General features: G+C 46.6%; 1 protein-coding gene and 1 pseudogene across 8 annotated transcripts; both read right to left on the bottom strand.

Moving 5' to 3' along the window:
• Positions 1 to 4,966: 4,966 nt before the first annotated feature.
• LOC136488955 (ent-copalyl diphosphate synthase AN1, chloroplastic-like) lies at positions 4,967 to 16,587 on the bottom strand. 8 transcript variants are annotated; one of them, XM_066485723.1, is made up of 13 exons: positions 16,400 to 16,587; positions 15,736 to 15,921; positions 9,985 to 10,097; positions 9,139 to 9,844; positions 8,909 to 9,029; positions 8,646 to 8,758; positions 8,173 to 8,399; positions 7,886 to 8,001; positions 7,678 to 7,776; positions 7,350 to 7,586; positions 6,467 to 6,593; positions 6,141 to 6,383; positions 4,967 to 5,366 (listed from the first exon to the last, which is right to left on the bottom strand). In XM_066485723.1, exons 1-13 carry the CDS (start codon positions 16,461 to 16,463, stop codon positions 5,142 to 5,144), a joined length of 2,577 nt encoding a protein of 858 aa, XP_066341820.1. In that variant the 5' UTR covers positions 16,464 to 16,587; the 3' UTR covers positions 4,967 to 5,141. The 8 variants fall into 8 exon arrangements, with proteins under 8 accessions (XP_066341820.1, XP_066341852.1, XP_066341826.1 ...); XM_066485755.1 differs by having other exon boundaries at positions 6,213 to 6,383; XM_066485729.1 differs by having other exon boundaries at positions 9,139 to 9,841.
• LOC136510382 (long-chain-alcohol oxidase FAO1-like) lies at positions 10,913 to 12,001 on the bottom strand (annotated as a pseudogene).
• Positions 16,588 to 20,492: the final 3,905 nt, after the last annotated feature.

Raw genomic sequence — 20,492 nt, 5'->3', positions numbered from 1 at the left:
CACCTGTGTACTCACCCGCTTCCTTCACGAATTCTTGGAACCATCCCCACGCCTTTCGGCATCTCTCGACCAGTCTGAGATGTGGCATCCTTAGCACTTCTTCTGTAAGCGTCGGGTCGATAAGGTCGAGGATGGGCAAAATGCCAGTTCCCATCTTCTGGCACCGGTTCTTCCATGTGTCCTGATCCTCGGTGGTCTCTAGGTATCGCGCCTTCCAGCCGTCACGATCTTTCATCATGGCTTCCAGATGTTTCTTGGCATTAACTTTTAAAACTGCAAACCGCACAAGACATTAAAATGTCACGCCATGACAAGATAAGGTGGGAAATAGAATGAGCAAGGTGGTCTGGAACACTTACTTTTCAGTTCCTCCTTTATCTTAGTTGTACGGTCCCAGAGTTGGGACTGGTCGCGCGCCAGTTTCTTGTTGTCCTCCTTCAGGTGACCACACTCTGTGCCCACACGGCTATTCTCCTCTTGGAGACGGACTACTTCGGCTTCTAAGCCTGCACTATAGCTGTTACTACCAACAATGCAACAACACTTGTCATGCACTTGTTGTGATAAAGTGACAACTTGTTTTTTCTTGCTCTTTGTTACTGAGCTGGACGACCAGGTTCTGGTTCTGTGCCTCTTGCTCAGTCTTTTCCTGGTCGGCGGCTTCAAGTTGGTGGCGCAAGCACTCCACCTCGGCTGCCAGTTCTCTATTTCTTGCTGTGATTCCCTTGATCTGGTCGAAGCACTTCTTTCGATACCTTGCGGTCTTCATCAAGTCCTGCATGTAAAAAAAACTAAGCCAGACAGTTTGACTAGATAGCAGGATCAAAGCGGTCAAGCAAAACATACCTGGACTTCCGTCACCAGACGTTTTGCCACTCGTTCAACTTTCATGGTCTCTTTGACCTCTGGGATTTCCTCATGCATGACCCACTGGTCGTTCCACCAGCACGACACATATACATGTTGTCGCTTGTCATGGGGACGGCCTAGGACCTCTTCTACCTCATCCTCTTCGGCCTCTTGTTCAGGTAGCGGCACTTGTCTGGAGTTTGTAGTCTCTACGATCACTATGGCTTTCCCACAAGCTGTAGCATCGGCAAGCGCGCTCTGTGCCACCTCCGACTGCTGCTCCTCGGCTTGGTCTAATCCCCTTGGCACCAAAGTATCCCCCTCAGCAGGGTTAGTGCTTGGAGCACTTGTGCTTGGCTCGGCTCTCTTCTCGACCAGCTGCACGGGGACTGTCGTCTGGCCGCTTGTCTGCTGAGGCTCTAGTGGACTTTCTTCTACAGGTTCCTCCAAAGCCGGTTGCTGGGTAGTTCTCTCCGCCATTGCTAGAGAAGCCATGTCGCACCCGGCTAGCTGGTCGGGATTTTCGGTGGATGCCGACCTAATATATCAGAGATAAGTTCAAAAGATAACAGCGTTCAATATAAATTGTAAGCTTATATCAAGGTTACAAATACTTATAGCTTCGAAGCATGGAATGATGTGGCAAAGGAGCGTCTCTTCATTCGTGCTTGCTCCACGTGCTCTGCGGGTGCCACCAGATCACTTTCCATGACCAGAACCGGCATCGGGGCTTGGTGCTCGACCTCTTTGCTGCTTGTCCTCTGCGTTGTAGTGGTCGGTGCTGCAATCCCCGCTGGCACGGAGGAGCCACCCTGCTCCGTCGACTCCAGTTGTCTCCTCCTCTTTCGAGGGACAAGTCGGAAGATGTCTGCATCCTTTGTTTCATCGTCTGACAGTGGGAAGATGGCCTGACGATGCTTGCTGGCCACCGGCCGCTTGCCAGCAGCCCTGGTCGTTGCCTCCTCCCCAACCCCGAGTACGGCCCAGTCGACGTCTTTGACCCTGGCACTGGTCTGGGCGGTTGGGCTGGCAACTTGCGGCCAATCCACACTAGGAGGTGGAGACACGAACACTGCTGCCCAGTCACGACCATTACTCTGTGAAACATAAAGGCGACAACACAGTCAGTTTTTGTTACAACATAACTCTACAGGTACAAGGCAGCATAATTTACCTTTGGGGGAGGTCGAGCCAGCTTGAAGGCGTGCTCGATGTCGCTTAACCTGACATAATTTGGATCAGCTAAGTTGAATAGCTCTCCAATCCTAGCTTTGATTTCTATCTTATCAAGAGCCTCTTGCCTAGTCCTCGTTGGGTCTACGCTACCTTGGTACTCATAGCCAGGATATACCCTCCTCTAGCAAGGCTAGATCCTTCGGCTGATGAAGTTACCGACCACGCTCGGACCATCCAATTTCCTCCACGAGATCAAACCAATTAGTTCTTGGATCTGTGCCAGGTGCTCGGGCTTTTCTGACCAGCTGTTCTTCTTCTCCGAAATGAACCCCACGTCACACAATGTGATTGTGTTCAGCTCCTCGTGGATGTAGAACCATTTCTTGTACTAGTCCTCCAGCGATGTGTTCCAAGGGTAGTGCAAGTATTAGGCCTTCATCCCGTCACGCAGATTGAGGTACACACCTTCGGCTATCTTCGAGCCACCGCTTCCTTTCTTCCGCAGATAGAACAGATGGTGGAAGAAGTCGAAATGGGGCTAGAACCCACCATATGCTTCGCAAAGATGAATGAAGGTGGAGACAAGAAGAATCGAGTTGGGATGTAGATTGCAAATCCCAATCTCGTAATACAAGCAGAGCCCCTGAAGGAAAGGGTGCACTGGAACCCCAAAACCCCGTTTGAAGAAATCTTCGAAAACCACAATCTCACATGTTTGTGGATCGGGGTACCCTTCTCCTTCCGACGCGTGCCATCCCGCGAGTTCCTTGTTGTGGAGTACTCCCATGGTGACGAGGTCTTCGATGGTCTGTTCGTTGCTTCTTGACTTCCACCACTCCTTCGCCATGACTCCGGCTTTCTTCTGGGCGTCACTCTTTGCCATGACTCCGCCCTTGCTGATGGAAATGGATGCGGTGGAGGGGTGATTGGCGATGATTTCAGAGGTATTAGGGTTGGCAAGAGGAAGAAGAAGGCTGCGGCGGCGAATGGTAATGGGGATTGGTAAAAAGTAACTTATCAGTTCTATATTATAAATAACCAAGAGTTCCATCATTTCGTCCGCCTGAGATTCTTGGGAGACATGCGCACGCGCCGTAGACGGTTGTTTTCACAACCTCGAGATCTACGCCAATAACGCGCCCCTTCGTTACCAGTGTACACGCCTCTTCATTGCTAGTGTGAGAGGGCCCACACTGACGCACCTCTTTACAGGTGCCAAGCGACTGTTTGCTAGAAAGGGTAAGAAGACAGTATAACGTGCTATACCCATCTGCTTTTTTGACCAGACGTGTCAGATTGGACTTGACAGAATAAGAAGGTAAATAAATACACCAAATAATAGTACAAGTGACATTCGTTTCTTCGCTGCATATCTCGTGCTTTGGGACTGCTCCGACCACTATCGTTCTTGGAGATTGCCCAGACCACTACCGTGCTCTGGGACTGCTCCGACCACTATCGTGCTCAGGGACTGCTCCCACCACTACCGTGCTCGGGCATTGTTCCGACCACTACCATGCTCAGGGGCTGCTCCGACCACTGCTATGTTTGGGGTCTGTTCCGAATAGTGCTCGGCGACTGCTCTCCTCGGCTACATGTGACGTATACTCACATACAGTCGAGAGGCATTGATTTGGACCTTGCTACAAGGCTTATACTTCTCCTTCCAGCAAGCTCGGGAACTACATCGAAACGATGCACCTGCCGGTGCATCTAGTATTGATCGTATGACGATTGGATTCTTATCTTCAGTGGAAATTCTTTTTAGACCCCGGCACCACGTGCCTGCATCACCTACTACCAGGCTCGGGGACTAAGTAGGCACACTTCACCTTGCGGTGAATGTGTTTATTTAATCGACCCCTACGCTTTGACTGATTGCCAGGATTACTATCGTGCTCGGGATCTGTCCCGATCACTGCTTGGATAACGCTCTCCTTGGCTACATGTGATTGGTGCTCGCATACAGTTGAGAGGCATTTATTTAGACCTTGCTACAAGGCTCATACTTCGCCTTCCAGTAAGCTCGGGGACTACATCGGTACGATGCACCTGCCGGTGCATCTCGTATCGCCTGTACGACGGTTGGGTTCTCAACTTAAATGGGAATTCTTTTTAAACCCTGGCACCACGTGCCTATGTCACCTACTACTAAGCTCGGGGACTAAGTGGGCACACTTCACCTTGCGGTGAATGTGTTTGTTTTTCGACTACTACGCCTCTGATGATCAAGGACGCTACGCTTCGAGACGCACTTACATTTCTTTTCAGAAATACAAGTGGGCACACTTCCCAGGACGGAAATCTTTTTCTTTTTTCTTAAGAGCACCATACATTCTTCGGACAACCTATTTCTCCGGTTGAATACGATGGTCAGAGATGTCAAGAACTCAAGCCTCAATGTTCAGAGAAGGTTAAAATGGCGTGTCGCAGCATAATACATGGTGCTCGGGGACTAGCTGTGGGGGTATTAACCCCTATACCCTTACGGCTAGGCTTGGGCCGGCCCGGATCAGAGGGTCCGGTCCACCAAAAGACGACGCGCGGCTCGGCCAACCTGTTCGGAGTCCCGCACAAGGAGTCAAGACAGATTTGGCGATCAAGCAAGATCCTGGTCGGTTAGAATAGGAATCCTTATCCGGCCACCTATGGTAATTGTAACTGGCTAGGATTAGTTTCTAGATCAGTAACCCTGCCCTCCGGACTATATAAGGCGGGCAGGGGACCCCTCTCAAAATCATCTCTCATTGACATACAGCAATACAATCAGACGCAGGATATAGGTATTATGCCTTCTTGGCGGCCGAACCTGGATAAAACTTCGCGTCTGTCTTGCGTCACCGTCTTGTTTGTGGCTTGCGCATCTGTCTGCCAACAATCTACTACCTTGGGCATACCCCTAGGTAGACTGTCGACCATATTTCGTCGACAAACACCTCTATCCACAATATGATTACTCATATAGAACATTCTTGATATTACAACTACACTAATTTCCATCCTAAGTGACTACAAATAAACTTACAATTGCATGCTTCCACTACCATTACTCCTTATGATACTTTCTTTATGTACACATTTACACCTAAACCTAATGATCTACCACTTAAACGTTTTTAAACAGGCTCGAAGATAACCCTGGAAACATGTCTATCGATGATATGTTGTGGGCAATGACTAGCATAGTATGAACTTCTTAGGACATTCCATAAGGTTTGCTTGGTCTTCTTATTGGTGGTTTTCTCATCAGACCTCAGGAGCAGAGATTGAGCAAGTTCTTGCATATTCAACTCGATTTCCTTGTCAATGCAATTTATTGTTGCTTCATTCTTCTCGGCGTCCTGCGCATGGTATGATTAGTTTGACATGTTGGCATGCAAAACTAAATAGATTTTATGGAAAACATAATTTATATGTACAAATTATCAAAAATTTTACTTATTCTAAATTAGTGGTCATGGAACATATTAGAATTCATGATTGCTATAATTGTCGAGAAAGAAAGTATCTATACTTTTCTTAAATATATATTACAAAAAAGAAACATTTGATATTACTTTGGTCATATACCATATAGAGATTCAAAAGTAAATAAAAATATATTTAATAGCATTTCAAATATAAACTTACTCACTTGTCCTTAGAAGGAAATATGACTTAAGGAAGGATTACTTATACATGTGAGGAATAGCGATGATGAAACTAGAACAATATATGGAAATTTAATTAGCATCTAACTTGCAGGAAATAAAGTTTGTTTGTACATATTGCATTGAATAAGGTTGAGGTAATTTGCTAGTGTAGAAATTTTGAAGATTTGAACTCACAAAATATTGAAGTTAAACATAGCCATAAACTTAGGTTCTAAACTCACTAAGCCATCGAAAGGTATAGAAAATCTACACAAACAGTTGACCTGACCCATAACTTGAGGTTGCAACTAGGAACAAATTCTAGTCTTTAGTGGAGAATTGAGGTGCTAACAAATAGTTATATATGCAATGGTTTGATTCTCAAATTATTATTTTCCCCTAAGGGAACAATCATTGTATCATATATATATATCTAGCTATGCACAAAGAGTAAAAATAATTTTATTGTGATAAAGGGTATACCTGGGATAGTAACACCTTGTGGTTAAGACCGTCACAAGTATTGCATGTGAGTTGAATAAACCAATCACTAACCTTGTTTATCACTGATACAGCCTCACCAATTCGTCCAGCACAAATCTCAATGACCTGGACTAAAAGCAAATATGTTTGCCTGTCGTGAACCATGTATTGTGGTTCTATACCACTGGATTTGTGATATTTGTTTTCTTCCTTATTTGCCTTTTGCAGCATCCATTCGGTCCACTAGAAGTGTAGACAAAGATATTAGAATGATTGTTGAGAAGACATCGGTATAATCTAATTAAGCACAAGTGAGGATAACTTACTGCAAGACTCAGTAGACTGTGTATGAACCTTTGTCCTTCATGAATTGGCAATGCTTCTTGTGCCAATAAGTTAATAAATCTTCGAAGTGCCCCCTCGAGAATAGCGTCATTAGGATTTCTTTTAAGCCTAAATTTACCATTTATGTCAGAGAAATAATCTTCTCTCAATTTTACATAGTACGTAATAGGTGCCATAGTGAAAATGGAAGATAAATGTTAAAAATGAAACACCTACAATTAAATAGGTCATTGTAAAATGCAATGCGAATTAAAAATTACATCATCCACATAAAAGCATCTACAGTATATATCAACAATAAACTTATGCAACTTTTCATGGAGGTCATAACTTATGAAGCATTCATAATACATCAAAACTTAAGTGGCATGCCATATTGGCCACCAAAGTATAGCACAATCAATCCACATGACTTGACAAAAAAGGAAGGTTAAATGGCTACCACTACTGACCATAACAGGGCTTACAACAAAGAATATGATGCCATCTTTACCTCATTTGTAATATATGTAAGTAATGCGCATAGTATTGACTCATGCAATAAATGATAAGTGTGAGGATTGAAATTTAGAATCGGAAGAACAATGCACATTCTGAATATCAAAGATCAATGGTACAATTAATTGTTATATCTATCATGTGATGAGTATACCAAATATTATGTAAGTACATAATTCCTAATAGCTAAAATGATCATTATTGATATTCCTATAATTATGGAAGTTATTTGTTCTATTACTCAAATTACTTTTCTATTTTTCATATTAAGAAATTAAACATCAATGATGCTTGGTACATGACCTGTGCCACATGATGATTCATAAATGGATACAATGCTCAACTAAGGTAAGGTGTAGTACTCACCATGATACATCACTTTCTTCATAGAGACAGTGCACGAAACATTCTAATCTCTTCTTGTCCGCTGAAATGCCATTAAGATGTGTAGAAATGGCATTGGCAATCATTGATGTTCTAGCCCATGCAAGCCGCTCAGCAGCACGACTAGGTTCATAAATGCAAGACGCAGCTAAAAAATAAGCTCTTAAAACATCTTGCGGTTGCACTCCAAAAGTGTCAAGGCAATTCTCTATGTACCACCTAAATATAGTGCCAAAATATTTCAAATTAAATGAAAGTTAACCTTCCAAAATAAAATTCATGAAATGAAATATGAAATTATGGTGTTTACATTTGAAGCTCATTACACTCAAGCTGATGTAGAGCTTGGCAACGGTTGAAATCCATTATTGCTAAATCAAGATATGTGTCGTTATTCACAAGAGGCATCCTGCCAAAAATGGCCCGCACATATAGGTAAAGCATCTCTCCTACTTTGACTAATGAATATGCAGCATAGTTTATGAACAATTTTTTAGCTATGAAGTATAAGTGTGCACCTGTAGAGGGTCTTTCCAATCCAAACATCATCTTTACCGCCGTACTGATCTAGATAGGTTCTTGCCTCGACACGAGGCAAACTTGCATACCAAGGGAAGTCTAGTGTATATTGTACCTATTGATCAACATAGACATATGTGTTGTGATATATTATTTGGAAAATATTTTTGTGCATAGCATATCGGTATAAAAGGACACAATCATGACCTTTATGGAAAATAATTTTCACCTCTATTCATGTTTTAATCAATCTAAGATCACCAAATGGTAGAATAGTTTGGATTACCTCGCCAGCTAGATCCTTCGCGATGATCCATTTATCACGGAGCATGCCTTGGGCTTCTCTTTGTCTGAGAAACTCAAATGAGAAAGTCCTAGCACGGTGTAATACATCCTCCCCTTGAAAGGCAATTTGAGAGGCTCTGTTGAGGTTGTGCATCCCAGTGACGGCTTGAGTTGATTGCCCCACAAAACAAAAGAACTCTCCATCTTTCTCAAAATTCTTAAACACACCTACAGAACACGATCGACTTATGTCTGAGATGTAACAGCTTAATGAAGTTTGAAGAGCAGAGGGGGTTGTGTGAAATACTTTTGACATTTATATCATGCTGTGCATTATATATATCACTTCACTAGTTAGCTGAGCATTGGTTGGTTCACCAGAAACTTGCTACTAATTTTATGATTAGCCTATTTAATTTGTGTTTGTACTCAGTCAATGAGATATTTAAATAAAAAAGGGAATGGTCTTTATACTTGGGGAGACATTGTATCCATGTAGCCTTAGTAGTCGGAAAGCCATAGCTGTGTCATCCACATCTTTTACAGTAGAGTCCCTAGCCCAGCAAATCCCATCTTCAGTCCAGTGCCTACAAAATGAGAAGACAAGCCAAAGAAATTCATCATAAGGTACGGTGCTCACTGTCACTGAAGCTTAGTGTTGCCATGCATGATTTATCTATCTCTAAATGGAAAAACAATAGTACTGAAAAGAGGGGATCAATCGCAGAAGCAAAAACCTGTTCACATAGTCCATGCATTGCTTAATCTCTCGTTGGAAGTAGCGGGAGATCCCGAGTCGCTCTAACCGATCAACGACCCAGATATGCTCGAAAAGATCGACTGGATAAACATTGGGGACTGAAATGGTGATGACAAACAGTTTCAGATGAGACACAAATTAAAAAGCTATCTAGCTGATATTGTGAACATTCAGCTATATATGCTATGTCATGGACGATCGACTTACCTCCTCCATCGAACTTTTTGACAATCCTATCAATATATTCGAAGCACTTCTTGTCACCAGTTTGCATAAGTGCATATGCAGTAGACGAAGGAGAATACAAGAATGATCCATCACTTGATTGGAGATTCAGAAGCCTTGCCCAGTCCAGATCAGGCATCCCTTCAAGGCTATGCAGAATGGACGTAGGGACTCTATGCATCATGTCCTTTGGGATCCTCTCCAGCTTGATTTCCCTGTTGGAGTATATGCTCTGCAAAGCCGGGTGATCATACGGGAAGTCAATGCCCAGGTTCCTAGCTGTCTGAATGAGAGAAGGGAACGCGATCTCGAAGCCGATGGGCATCGACTCCTGCTCTTCCTCCGCTAGCCTCCACATATTCTCGTGGAGAAACGAGAGCCCTGCCTTGCATTTTCCAGGCTCAAGCGACCATTTCGTGAGTGCAACGACGCAGGCAAGGGTGTTGATCATGCGGTCATAGGCAGAGAACAAGGCCGAGTCGCTCCAGGAGCCGTCAGGCAGCTGGTGGTCGACGATCCAACGCACGGTGGCCGGGAACTGGGGCTGGGAGCCACCGCCGTCCAGCTTTGGCACCAGCGCCACCCACGCCGTGTCATACGCCGAGATGCTGATATCCCCGTCGTTCATTGATCTTAGCATCGCCCTCACTTGATCGATAAGTGGCTGCAGCTCTATCTCATCAGCCTGCTATATAGATGCAAATTTAATTTCAGCAACAAACTAAACTTATAATTATGGGATTGATTATACCATTGCCGTCCTTGTCCAGAAAACAAATGTCGTCCAGAAAGAAAGAAAGAAACAACATCTGTGAAAAGAAGACGTACGGTATGTACCACCTCAGGGATCACTTGGTAGTCATCATGATCTTGTGGTTTCCCTGGCCATTTCGCAGTTTCAGTCTCGGTTTCGACACGGGTGGTCTGGAACACTGCAGGTGCTGACAACATATAGTTAGTTTATTTGCTTCAAACCCAACACCAACACTGAAACATTTCTGTACATTACAAGTAGTTAGTTTCTGCCGGGATGCAAGTTTTGATTACTCTAAGCCATTGGGCTGAACTGAAACTCATGGAAATGAACTAAACTGGATTTAATTTCAAAGCAAGAAAACTGAAGAAAATGATGTGAGTGATCAGATTGAGCTACTGTTGATATTGGGTACCCACTTACATCTCTAGTAAGTGTTCAGCATGAGACATGCATCAAAGGATCAAGAACCTGGCCTGAGCAGAATAGTACCGTCCAATGCCCACTACCAACTATAGTATAGCATTAGAGCATCAGAACATTTAGCACTCCATTACCCATTTTGCCTTCTTTTCTCCCGGCCCCATATAAGTACAGTAAGCTAGACAGGAATCCAATAATGATCAGAAGTCAAGTTGGCCTGATATAAGAAACCAAAATCAATTAGGGTCGTTTGGATCCTTTTATTTTAAAGGGATTGAAATCTACTTAATGGATTAGGCTATTTGGCTTGAAATTTGACATTCCATAACATTCCCAGGCTCACAAATAAGCCTATCTCAAATTCATAGGGTGGAAGATAAAAATAAAAATTCTATTCTCCAACTTATAGCACACTCTTCAACTCATTTCCCTACAATAGAAATGCAACATATAAGTATACAAATATATTTCATATATAACTATATTAGCTTAATTAATCTATGTCTAAATTATAATTATTAGAAGAGTTAAATGCACCAGAGGTTCATTAACTTGTGAGGAGGTTTCAGTTAGGTCCATCTACTTCCAAAGTGACTTTTTGGGTCCATAAACTTTGTATGCCATATCACTTAGGTCCATATCCCGCCACGCGGGCTTCTCATGCTGATGTGGTATGATGACTAGGCTCGTCGAGCAAGTGATGGATGTGAGAGAAGTAGCATGGTCACCAGCCGTGGGCAGCAGGCTGCCATCGCACACACAGCCCCTCCGCCTCCCAGCTCTCGCCGCACCCATCCACGGCGCCGTCCTTCGGGCTGGACCCCATCCGGCAGCTGCCCATCTGGTGTGCCGAGCAATGGAGCGCCCACGTGTCAGGCCCCGGGAGCATGGGGCCTTTCCCTACGGTCACCTCGTTGAGGAACGCCTCTAGGTCCTCGTTGCGGAGGCCGCCGTCGCACCGCAGCCGGAGCCCGTCGCTGCGGTGGGTGCCCACCTCGGCCGCTCCGACGGCCACCAGGATGCGCAGCGCCTGGCACAGCCCGTTGCGGAGCTCCTCCACGTCTTCCCGGCTCGGGGCGCAGCGCATGCGGCCCTCGCCATCCACGTGCCCCGCGCCGCGGTCGCGGACCAGGGCGAAGGCGTGCGCGGTGCGCTCCTTCATGTCGCGGCCGGACTCCCAGGGGATCAGCGAAGCCCAGCACCCGGGCCCCAGCGCCGACGTCTGGATGATAGTGCGGGCGGTGACGCGGTGCATGGTCGTGATGATGCCACCCTTGTAGCACTTGCCACTGAGCTCTGCAGCTGCCTCCAGCGTGCCATCCGGGAAGTAGCCCCACGCCATAGACACTGGGTGCAGGTGAAGGTTGCGGCCGATGTGCCTGTTCTTGAGCCCGCTGTCATGAGCGCGCCACACGCCGAGATGGAAACCTTGGCCTCTATTAGCAACTTCTTGGTGATGCCGCCGCTCATGCACGCCGCCACTAGGCCCACACACTTCTTGCTCTGGCCGTTCATGCCGCTGGGGTTGCTCTCGAGTACAAAACGCTCGCCCTTGTAGCCTGTTAGTGTGACCGCGCCGCCGGTCACCGCGAGCCGGCACCCGCCGTACTGGAACCCCTCCTCCCGGCACCCGCCGATCACCGTGAGCCGGGCGCAGACCGCGTCCATGGCATGCACGTACTCCCGCCTGCCGAACATGTAGAGCTCCTGTGCGCGGAGGAGGCGGTGAACAGGAACCCCGGGATGGCGCCGGAGAAGGCGTTGCCGGAGAGGTCGAGGATGCAGAGCTCGTCGGAGTAGGGGGGGCCTTCAACACCGACTCGGCCGCATCGCGCTCACAGCGTCGCTCATCACCGACGTCACCTCGTGGTTCATCCGCGCCTGCACCGCCGCGGTCATCCTCATCGGTGATGCCAGGTCGCCGGCCTTCACGGCCAAGATCCTGGCTTCCTTCGTCGGCTTCGTCGGGCGACCCGCCGGCCAATACATCGCGTACAAGCGTGACCCGCCAACGGGAGCGCTCCTCTCTGAGGGCTCCTTCGTGCTGGAGGTGTGCGAGGGCAAGACGTCGTCGTTGATGCCGTCGTAGAAGATCCTGACGTGGCCCAGGGCAGAGGCCGTGCAGAAGAAACCGGTGTGGCGGCCGCCCAAGGTGAGGCTTGACCAAGGGAGGAGGTCCAGCGTGAGCAGGAGGAGCAGCGCGTCGCTGGACCTGGACATCCTACAGGCCGCCACCGAGGGTGGCGAGAGCGAGGAGGCGCGCGCGGACAGGTCGTGCATGCAGACGTCGCCATGCATGCGCACGCCGCTGAGGCCGGGGAAGAAGCAGGGGGAGACCATCTCCAAGGGACACAGGAACTACAACCTCCGGGGCTTGGCTTTGGGAAATGGAGCAGCCGCTCACTGCCCCAGTGGCCTGGCGCCGCTCCAAGTGAGCTCCAACTCTAGTGAAGTGATGCTAGCAGCCAGCCTCGAGCTTGAGCAGAGCACAGCTTGCTCACTCTTCTTGTACTACCACACCGCAGCTGCGAGAACACAGGTCCAAGAAGAGGAAAAAGGAAGCTCTCTGGTGGTGCTGGTGCGTGCGTGCTTGCTTGCGGGTGACAAAGTAGAGCCGGCCATCCATGGACGCCTACGAGGCCACCAAGGTGGTGTTCTCGCGGATCCAGGCGCTGGACCCGGACCACGCCGCCAAGATCGTGGGCTTCCTCCTCATCCAGGACCATGGCGAGAAGGAGATGATACGCCTCGCCTTCGGCCCCGAGGCGCTGCTCCACACCGTCATGGCCAAGGCGCGCAAGGACCTCGGCCTGTTCCCGGCACCGGGCTCCGGCCCGGGCACACCCACCTCCGCCGCGCACTCGCCGTTCCTCCTCTCGCGCCAGAACTCCGGCCACAGTGGCGGTGGTGGTGCCGGCACCGCGCCGTCGCCGCTCTCAGATAGGCAGCTGCCGGAAGGGGTCCAGCCCGAAGGACGGCGCCGTGGATGGGCGCGGCGAGAGCTGGGAGGCGGAGGGGCTGTACGTGTGCGACGGCAGCCTGCTGCCCACGGCTGGTGACCAGCATGCTACTTCTCTCACATCCATGACTTGCTCGACAAGCCTAGTCATCATGCCACATCAGCATGAGAAGCCCACGTGGCGGGATATGGACCTAAGTGATACGACATACAAAGTTTATGGATCCAAAAAGCCACTTTGGAAGTTGATGGATCTAACCGAAACCTCCTCTTAGGTTAATAGACCTCTGGTGTATTTAACTCTTATTAGAATGAATTCAATTCCAAGGATCTAAACATGCCCTTAGATTTAACTTTTCTAATTTACGTTCCAGGCCCGCCTCTCAAATTTTCCTTACAAAAGTTCTTTCCTCAACAGTTAGTGTTATATACCCATCAGATTCTCTGTTGTGCGCGCGATGCATGATCTTGGCAAAAAAAACTAAAGATACCTCTGCGGTCCAGTCTAATCATTTGTTTCGGACAGTTGGTTGTTCATCAATCACCAAGTTGGTCCACTGGCTACTTGGATAAAAAGAACAGCGGGGTACAATTAAAGAGGACAGGATCCCTTAGCATGCTGCATCCACACATAGAGATACCTTTGTGATTGAGTGAAGTCCACTGAGGATTTGGGCTCAAGAAACAAAGAGGACAGTGTGAACAGGTACCATAGAATCAATCACGCAACAAGAATCTTAATTTCGCAGTCAACTACTGTTGAGCAGTACGGTTGATAGCGATCGACGTTCCATCACCCACACATGCATCGAACGATCGCCGTGGATGGGTTAAAGTTCCTTTTTTTTCAAATAAATAAAGTGGCAGATATTTTTTTTTCAAATAAATAAATACATAATGAAATGTGAACCTTGTGAACTTAATGAAAAAATTGAATCTTTGTGGTATGGATACAGTGCAGAATACCAGGTATTGGTGTTACCATAATTAGTAGTAAACATGGTACGTACTCCCTCCATCCCACAAAGAGTGTCACTCTCGTTTCATGATAAGTCAATTTTTTTTTAACTTTAACCAAATATATAGAAAAATCATTAATATTTATGATGCTTAATAAATATCATTAAATTAATCGTTAAATATACTTTTATAATAAACTTATTTGGATATACAAATGATGCTAATATTTTTTCTATAGGTCTAGTCTAACTTAAGAAAGTTTGACATGAATATAATCCTAAGTGTGGTAAATTTGACTGCTCATATATAGAACAAGCATGTGGTAAATTTGAGGGGAACGAAACTATTTTGCGGTAGTGGTATATACTGAATGAAAGGACGTCACATCTCTACATATGATTCCTGCACCAAAAACGGGCTAACGGATAGGGCCAAGTTGCCCGCAAAGCTGCTAGCAGTTGGATCGAGCGTTTATGTAATCTGGTCCATTCAATACGGGTCGGTTCAGGCCGAGCACCCGATTAAACGCTACCAATCCATCGCGAACTTTCACGGGCCGCAGCTTCTCTGCCCTCTCCCTCGCCCCTGCCTACGCTGCACGTCGCCATTGGCCGCATCCCGCACCGAAGAGCCGGCCACACCCGCGCCGGTGAGTAGCCACAACGGGTGCAGACGCCGCCGCTCGGGCCAAACAGACTTGTAATCCAAACTCCCAATCACTACATGGGAAGATAGAAAAGAAACAAACAAGGACAACGAGAAAGATAAAATAATTAATTAGCTAGATTTTGTTGGGGAATGGCACTCCGATCCTATATGTATACAGTTCCCTAAATTTTGTCGGTGAAAACGCAAGCCACTTATAATTTGAAACAGAAAGAGTACTAGTACATATATAAGTAGTCCTAGCACACAGTAGCTAATAATAAGGTCATATAAACATAATAAAACGGATTACTTAATAAGTAAGGCTCTGTTTAGATTCCAAAAATTTTCACCCCAAACTGTCACATCAAATCTTGCGGCACATGCATGGAGTACTAAATGTAGACGAAAAACAAAACTAATTGCACAGTTGGGTGAGAAATCGCGAGACGAAACTTTCGAACCTAATTAGTCTATAATTAGACACTAATTGTCAAATACAAACGAAAGTACTACAGTAGCCAAAACCAAAAAATTTTACCAACTAAACACGCCCTAAAGCGAAATTAGGAAAAGAACAAAACTTTTTGTTCTGGGCTTTAGGAAAAGCAGCAGCCGGAGATATAGTAAGAGGAAAGCGACAAGCGCAGGTGCAACATGGCAGAGAAAGAGAGAGGGGCTACGACGGGCGCAGCGCAGGCATCAGTGAGTGTTTCGTTCATCAATACGTACGTATAATAATGCAAGAACCCAAAAAAACAGAAGAGATCGAGAGCATCTATATATCTGTGTGACTGACGGGGATGATGATGAGAGTCAAATGACCATGCAACTATACCTTTAGCACTGGATACGTTGTCGGGCTGCTGCGTTGTCGTCGCCGGGGCCGGGGCCGGGGCCGGGGCCGGCTGATGCTGCTGCGGTCTCCACCACCCGCCGAGCCTGAGGTTGCCACGGGGCCCCGTCGCGCCCGCACCTCCAGCACCAGCACCTGCTTTGCCATGTATACGGATACGGCATGGACCTGATTGACGAGCAAGTGAAAGCAGAAAAAGCAAATTAAAGCAACGGTGAGGAAGCCGCAGGCCGGAGCAGGAACTCATCAGGCCGGACAGACAAAGAAAGGCACAAAGCAACCCCTAGCACTGCAGGAGACTAGCTACAGGAGACATTATTGATTGGGCAGCAGCAGCGCAGGTCTCTGTTGCTTATGTTTGTTTCAATTATTTGTCCGATTGCCCATCGGCCTATCTAACCTAAGACGACGACGAACCAAACCCAGATACGTACAATTTATTTATTTAAACCCAGCCAAGAGAATGTTTGTATAGCGACCGAGGAGAGGGCTATGCAAAGCTGAACTTTGTTGAAACAGAGGTTATTGTTTGGATTGGATCGCAGCCATGCCAAAATATATATGACACAGGCAAAGATATATAGAGATAGACATGGAACCGGCCGGCTCTGGCCCCGGCGCGGCGGAGCTAGTTCACCGTACGTACCTTTGAGGACGACGCGAGGAGGGAAGAAAGGTGAGGATGATGCGGTCGGCAAGAGGAGCTGCATGCTGCCTCTTCCACCGCCGCTGCGCCCCTCGATCGTTGGAATTGCAATGCAGGCACGCACCGCTCGGTTCCGGCACCGGCACGGCCGACGACGGGATGGATGGATGGGTGTTTAATTTGTGCCAGGTAATACACAGAAACGCCCCCACGAAGTCAGTTAGAAGGCACCAAAAACGCGCGGTAGCTATTAATAGGCCGCCCGAATGATTCTCCTGCGGGGACATGTTCGACTGGGATAGTTCGGCTGGCTGGCTTGTTTTTTTTTCCTTTGGTCGGTATTTTCATACCCGCATGAACAGTAATATCATTATAAACAGTATTTTCATACCCTCATGAACAGTATTTTCGTCCCAGCCGAACGCTCTCCTACTTTCCTCTCGCTGCGTGCGCTATGCTGCTGTGAACGGGTGGTGAGAGACGGACATTCGTCACCCCGTCACAACAAGATGCCCTCCATAATCCGTCCACAGCCGGTATATTTATATATAAAATATATACACACACGTACGTACGTATACACACACGCACAACGACACAAAAGCTAAACAAGCAAGATCGAACTGGGACGGGTATTTTCCTTTTTGTTTTAGGGGAAGATGCCTGGCAAACTAGGACGTACAGAGGGAGGGATAAATAATGTTTCTTTACCTCGACAGATGCAGACTGTAGAAGTTGCTGGTTGCTTTATTTTGATGAATGAAAAAACAAGCGACAGGTGCATGCAGCAGCAGCAGAAAAGCAAGGAGGAAGGGATCGGAGTCGGACACCCCCCACACGCCGCTGCCGCTGAATGCATTTTGCTTTAGCAGCAGATACGGCATGGACCTGATTGAAACTGAACTCAACCAGTTGCCAAAGCGGAAAAAGGCTGGAGAGCAGAGGAGCCGCGCTGCCGATGCGCTGTCGATCAGGCAGCTGATTCTCGTTCCCGTTCGCTCGGTTCAGTTCGTTCGCCCTTGATCCTCCTACTAGCTGCTGTATCATATATCGCGTCAATTTCGAGATCCGTCAGCTCAATCTCAATCCTTCCTAGGTGCTTACAGAGTCTACGATATATGTATCACTATGATATATGTACTTTTTTTTTTTTGCAGAGTGTGCGTGCCGCATACGGATGAATCATAACAACTTTGTCTGGATAGGATGTGCTTACAAGAGGAGCACACATATACGTGTATTTATAGACATGAGTGTACGATACATGTATCACTATGAGCGGCATGACGTCACGTGACACGTGGCCTATGGTCTATACTAGGTTTGGTTGTTACTCTCATGACTCGACGGTCGTTAGCAATTTAGGGCGCATTTGGTTTGTGCTATCAACCTGCCACACCGTGTTTCTAGCGGCACCAAATTTGTGGCAGGCAAAATGAGCGCCCAACTTTCGGCGAGCAAAGTGGAGAAAAACAACTGTAGTGACGCATGAGGAAGTGCGGCTGCCTAACATGCGGCCATGAAGCAAACGATGGCCTAAAGAATCGCAACGCGCCACATGTTTGGCGTGGTGACCTCTGGTCACCAACCAAACGTGCCCTTAATCTTTTCAAAAAAACAGTCTTGGAGGCTTTATCTCCTATCCATTACTTCCTTGGTCCATGAAGTGAACCCCCGTCAATCATCCGTGTTCCTCCTGGATTACGAGCCTCATGTTGATCATGCCCCATGGCATCTCTCTTTTGTTCCTCTCCTGCAATTAATACCCTCGTCAACCACGTGGATGTCATCTAATAATTTTCGACGATGAAGACCCCAGGTTTAGCTAATGATCTTTGTAGACGCCTCCAAATCGACCCAAGTCAACTCAAGTTAACCCGATCGATTAACCAAAGCCAAAATCCAAGAGATATCGCCTGAAAGGTTCTCTCTATAATAAGCTCAAATGGTATCTACAAACTCTTAAGAGTAATGCTCAACCCCCAATCTTGATCCCCCCATCTTAATCACAAAATTCAGATCTCTTGATGTTCACTCGGATTGTTGTAGAGTGCCCCCGGACTGTTCCAGAGATCAGGTCAAACCCTAGTTGACTAGTCAACACGGCGGAGTAAACAAGGTTCTGTCGGATTGTCCGCCTACTCTGCAGGACTATCCACTAGAAGACTTATGCAGCAAACATGCACTTGGATGATCTATCCTCCTTTTCTCTCACCATGGCCCCACATGTTAGCTCGACCTAACACCTTCAAGTCACTAGATCCAGTCCCCTCCTCTCATCTCTCTGCCACTCTCATTCCTCCCCCTCCCTCTCAAGAAAGGAAAGACCAAGAACTAGAGTGAGAAAGATAAGAAACAAGGAATGAAGAAAGAAGAATATATAGGAGAAGGGATTCAAGCCAAGGGCAAGGCCGATATCAACAAGAGAAGAAGCTAAAGTTCACCCTCCTCCTCTCCCTCTCTATCATAAGAGTGAGCTCAAGAAATTCCTCCATTTTCTTTCTCAAATTGCAAATTCCAACTTTGGTCTTTTGGTTTCATCTTGCATGGGATGGAAGATGAAGGTTGTTAGTGCCAAATCCATCTCAAGTGTAAGCTCTACTCATTCCCTTACCTCTCATCTCATGGCTATCTTGAATTTCTCTCTAATAAGCATGTATGTTTCATGCAAGTAAATCTCAATCCTTCTCAAATTCTCATCCCTCACTTGGAGGCAAGAAGGTCTAGAACACATGATTGAGCTTGGTGACACAAGGTGGCCCCTCATCATGATTAAGTTCATCAAACTTCTTTCCATGTGTTATTCCCTTTTAATCATGTTTTACCAAATCTTCGAATCCTAGTTCAAAGATCTCCATGCAAGGGTAAACCCTAGGCTACATAACACCAACACATCACCTAGACACCCTTAGATAACCACTAAACACACCTAGGAAACAACACCCACAAAACCCTAAGAACAAGCCCAAAGAACACCAAGAACAACCCATCACATAGGTTTTGTCGATGTTCTTGTGGACTGTCCGGCTGCTCTACCGAATTGTCCGATAGAACTGTATTGTTCTAGAACGCATGGATAGTTAACACTTAGACACCTTTTTCACCTAGGACCTAGACTATGCGCTTGATCACATGGACCGTCGAGGAATCACAGAGCCACATCAGCTCGGCATGCACCCCCGGACTGTTTCCCTTACTCACAGGAACCGTCTACTGCACTCATGGACTATTCTTTAGAACAATAATAAGACTGTCTACGCTCTTTTGGAACACCTAGACCCAAAACCAAAAGACCCTCTCTTCAAGAATGCACCCACCAATTGTTCTAGAGAACACCCCAACTGTTCGATAGAACACTTCAAATTTATGTGCTGGAAAACCTTAACAGTATCAACCTAACCACCCTACCCCATATCTAAACCTCTCTTAGGACAATACTAATCCACCCTTGGTTCATCAAGCAAGCTCTCCATTTTGGATCACAAGATTCCTACCTATTTATCACTCTAATCCATCAAGTTTCAAGAACTATATATCTCAATTCCTTATAATATATTCCTCTCTTGCAGGTATGGTATGAAGTTAGGTATGAGTATGAGTTGTCATGACTTCCTGCAATCACCCATACATCATGCTAGACAGGAACCACTACTACTTAACCATATTTTGGATACTCATTATACATGTCATTATACAAATGCATTTCAACCTAAGATTGCTTAAACAACTATATATCATGCCTTCACTAAGGTTAGCTCAACCTAGAGTAATGTTAGCCTATCCAACTACATGAAGGGCTCGGGACGACTAATCATGCTTAGTTGGCTAGAACCGGTAGAAGATAAGTGTTAGCGGGAACTCACATTCGTGTGTAGAATGGTCCATTGGGATGTAATCAACCCTAAAAACTTGTAAAGGGGTTATAACTTGACATAGTTCATAAAATGTCATCGCGGCTCTAGCATGTAAGATCCACCGAACTGCCGATTGGGCCGCCAAGATGCACCTCCCACTGCGAGGGTGGAGAGGTCCACCGAGATCCGCATCGAAGGAGGAAGGGAATAGGTCTATGCGCGAGACCCACCACCCGACA

Source organism: Miscanthus floridulus, chromosome 1 (assembly GCF_019320115.1).
Source record: "Miscanthus floridulus cultivar M001 chromosome 1, ASM1932011v1, whole genome shotgun sequence".
Classification (NCBI taxonomy): domain Eukaryota; kingdom Viridiplantae; phylum Streptophyta; class Magnoliopsida; order Poales; family Poaceae; genus Miscanthus; species Miscanthus floridulus.
Note: the sequence above shows the minus strand (reverse complement) of the source record. Positions and strands in the feature narration are given on the sequence as shown.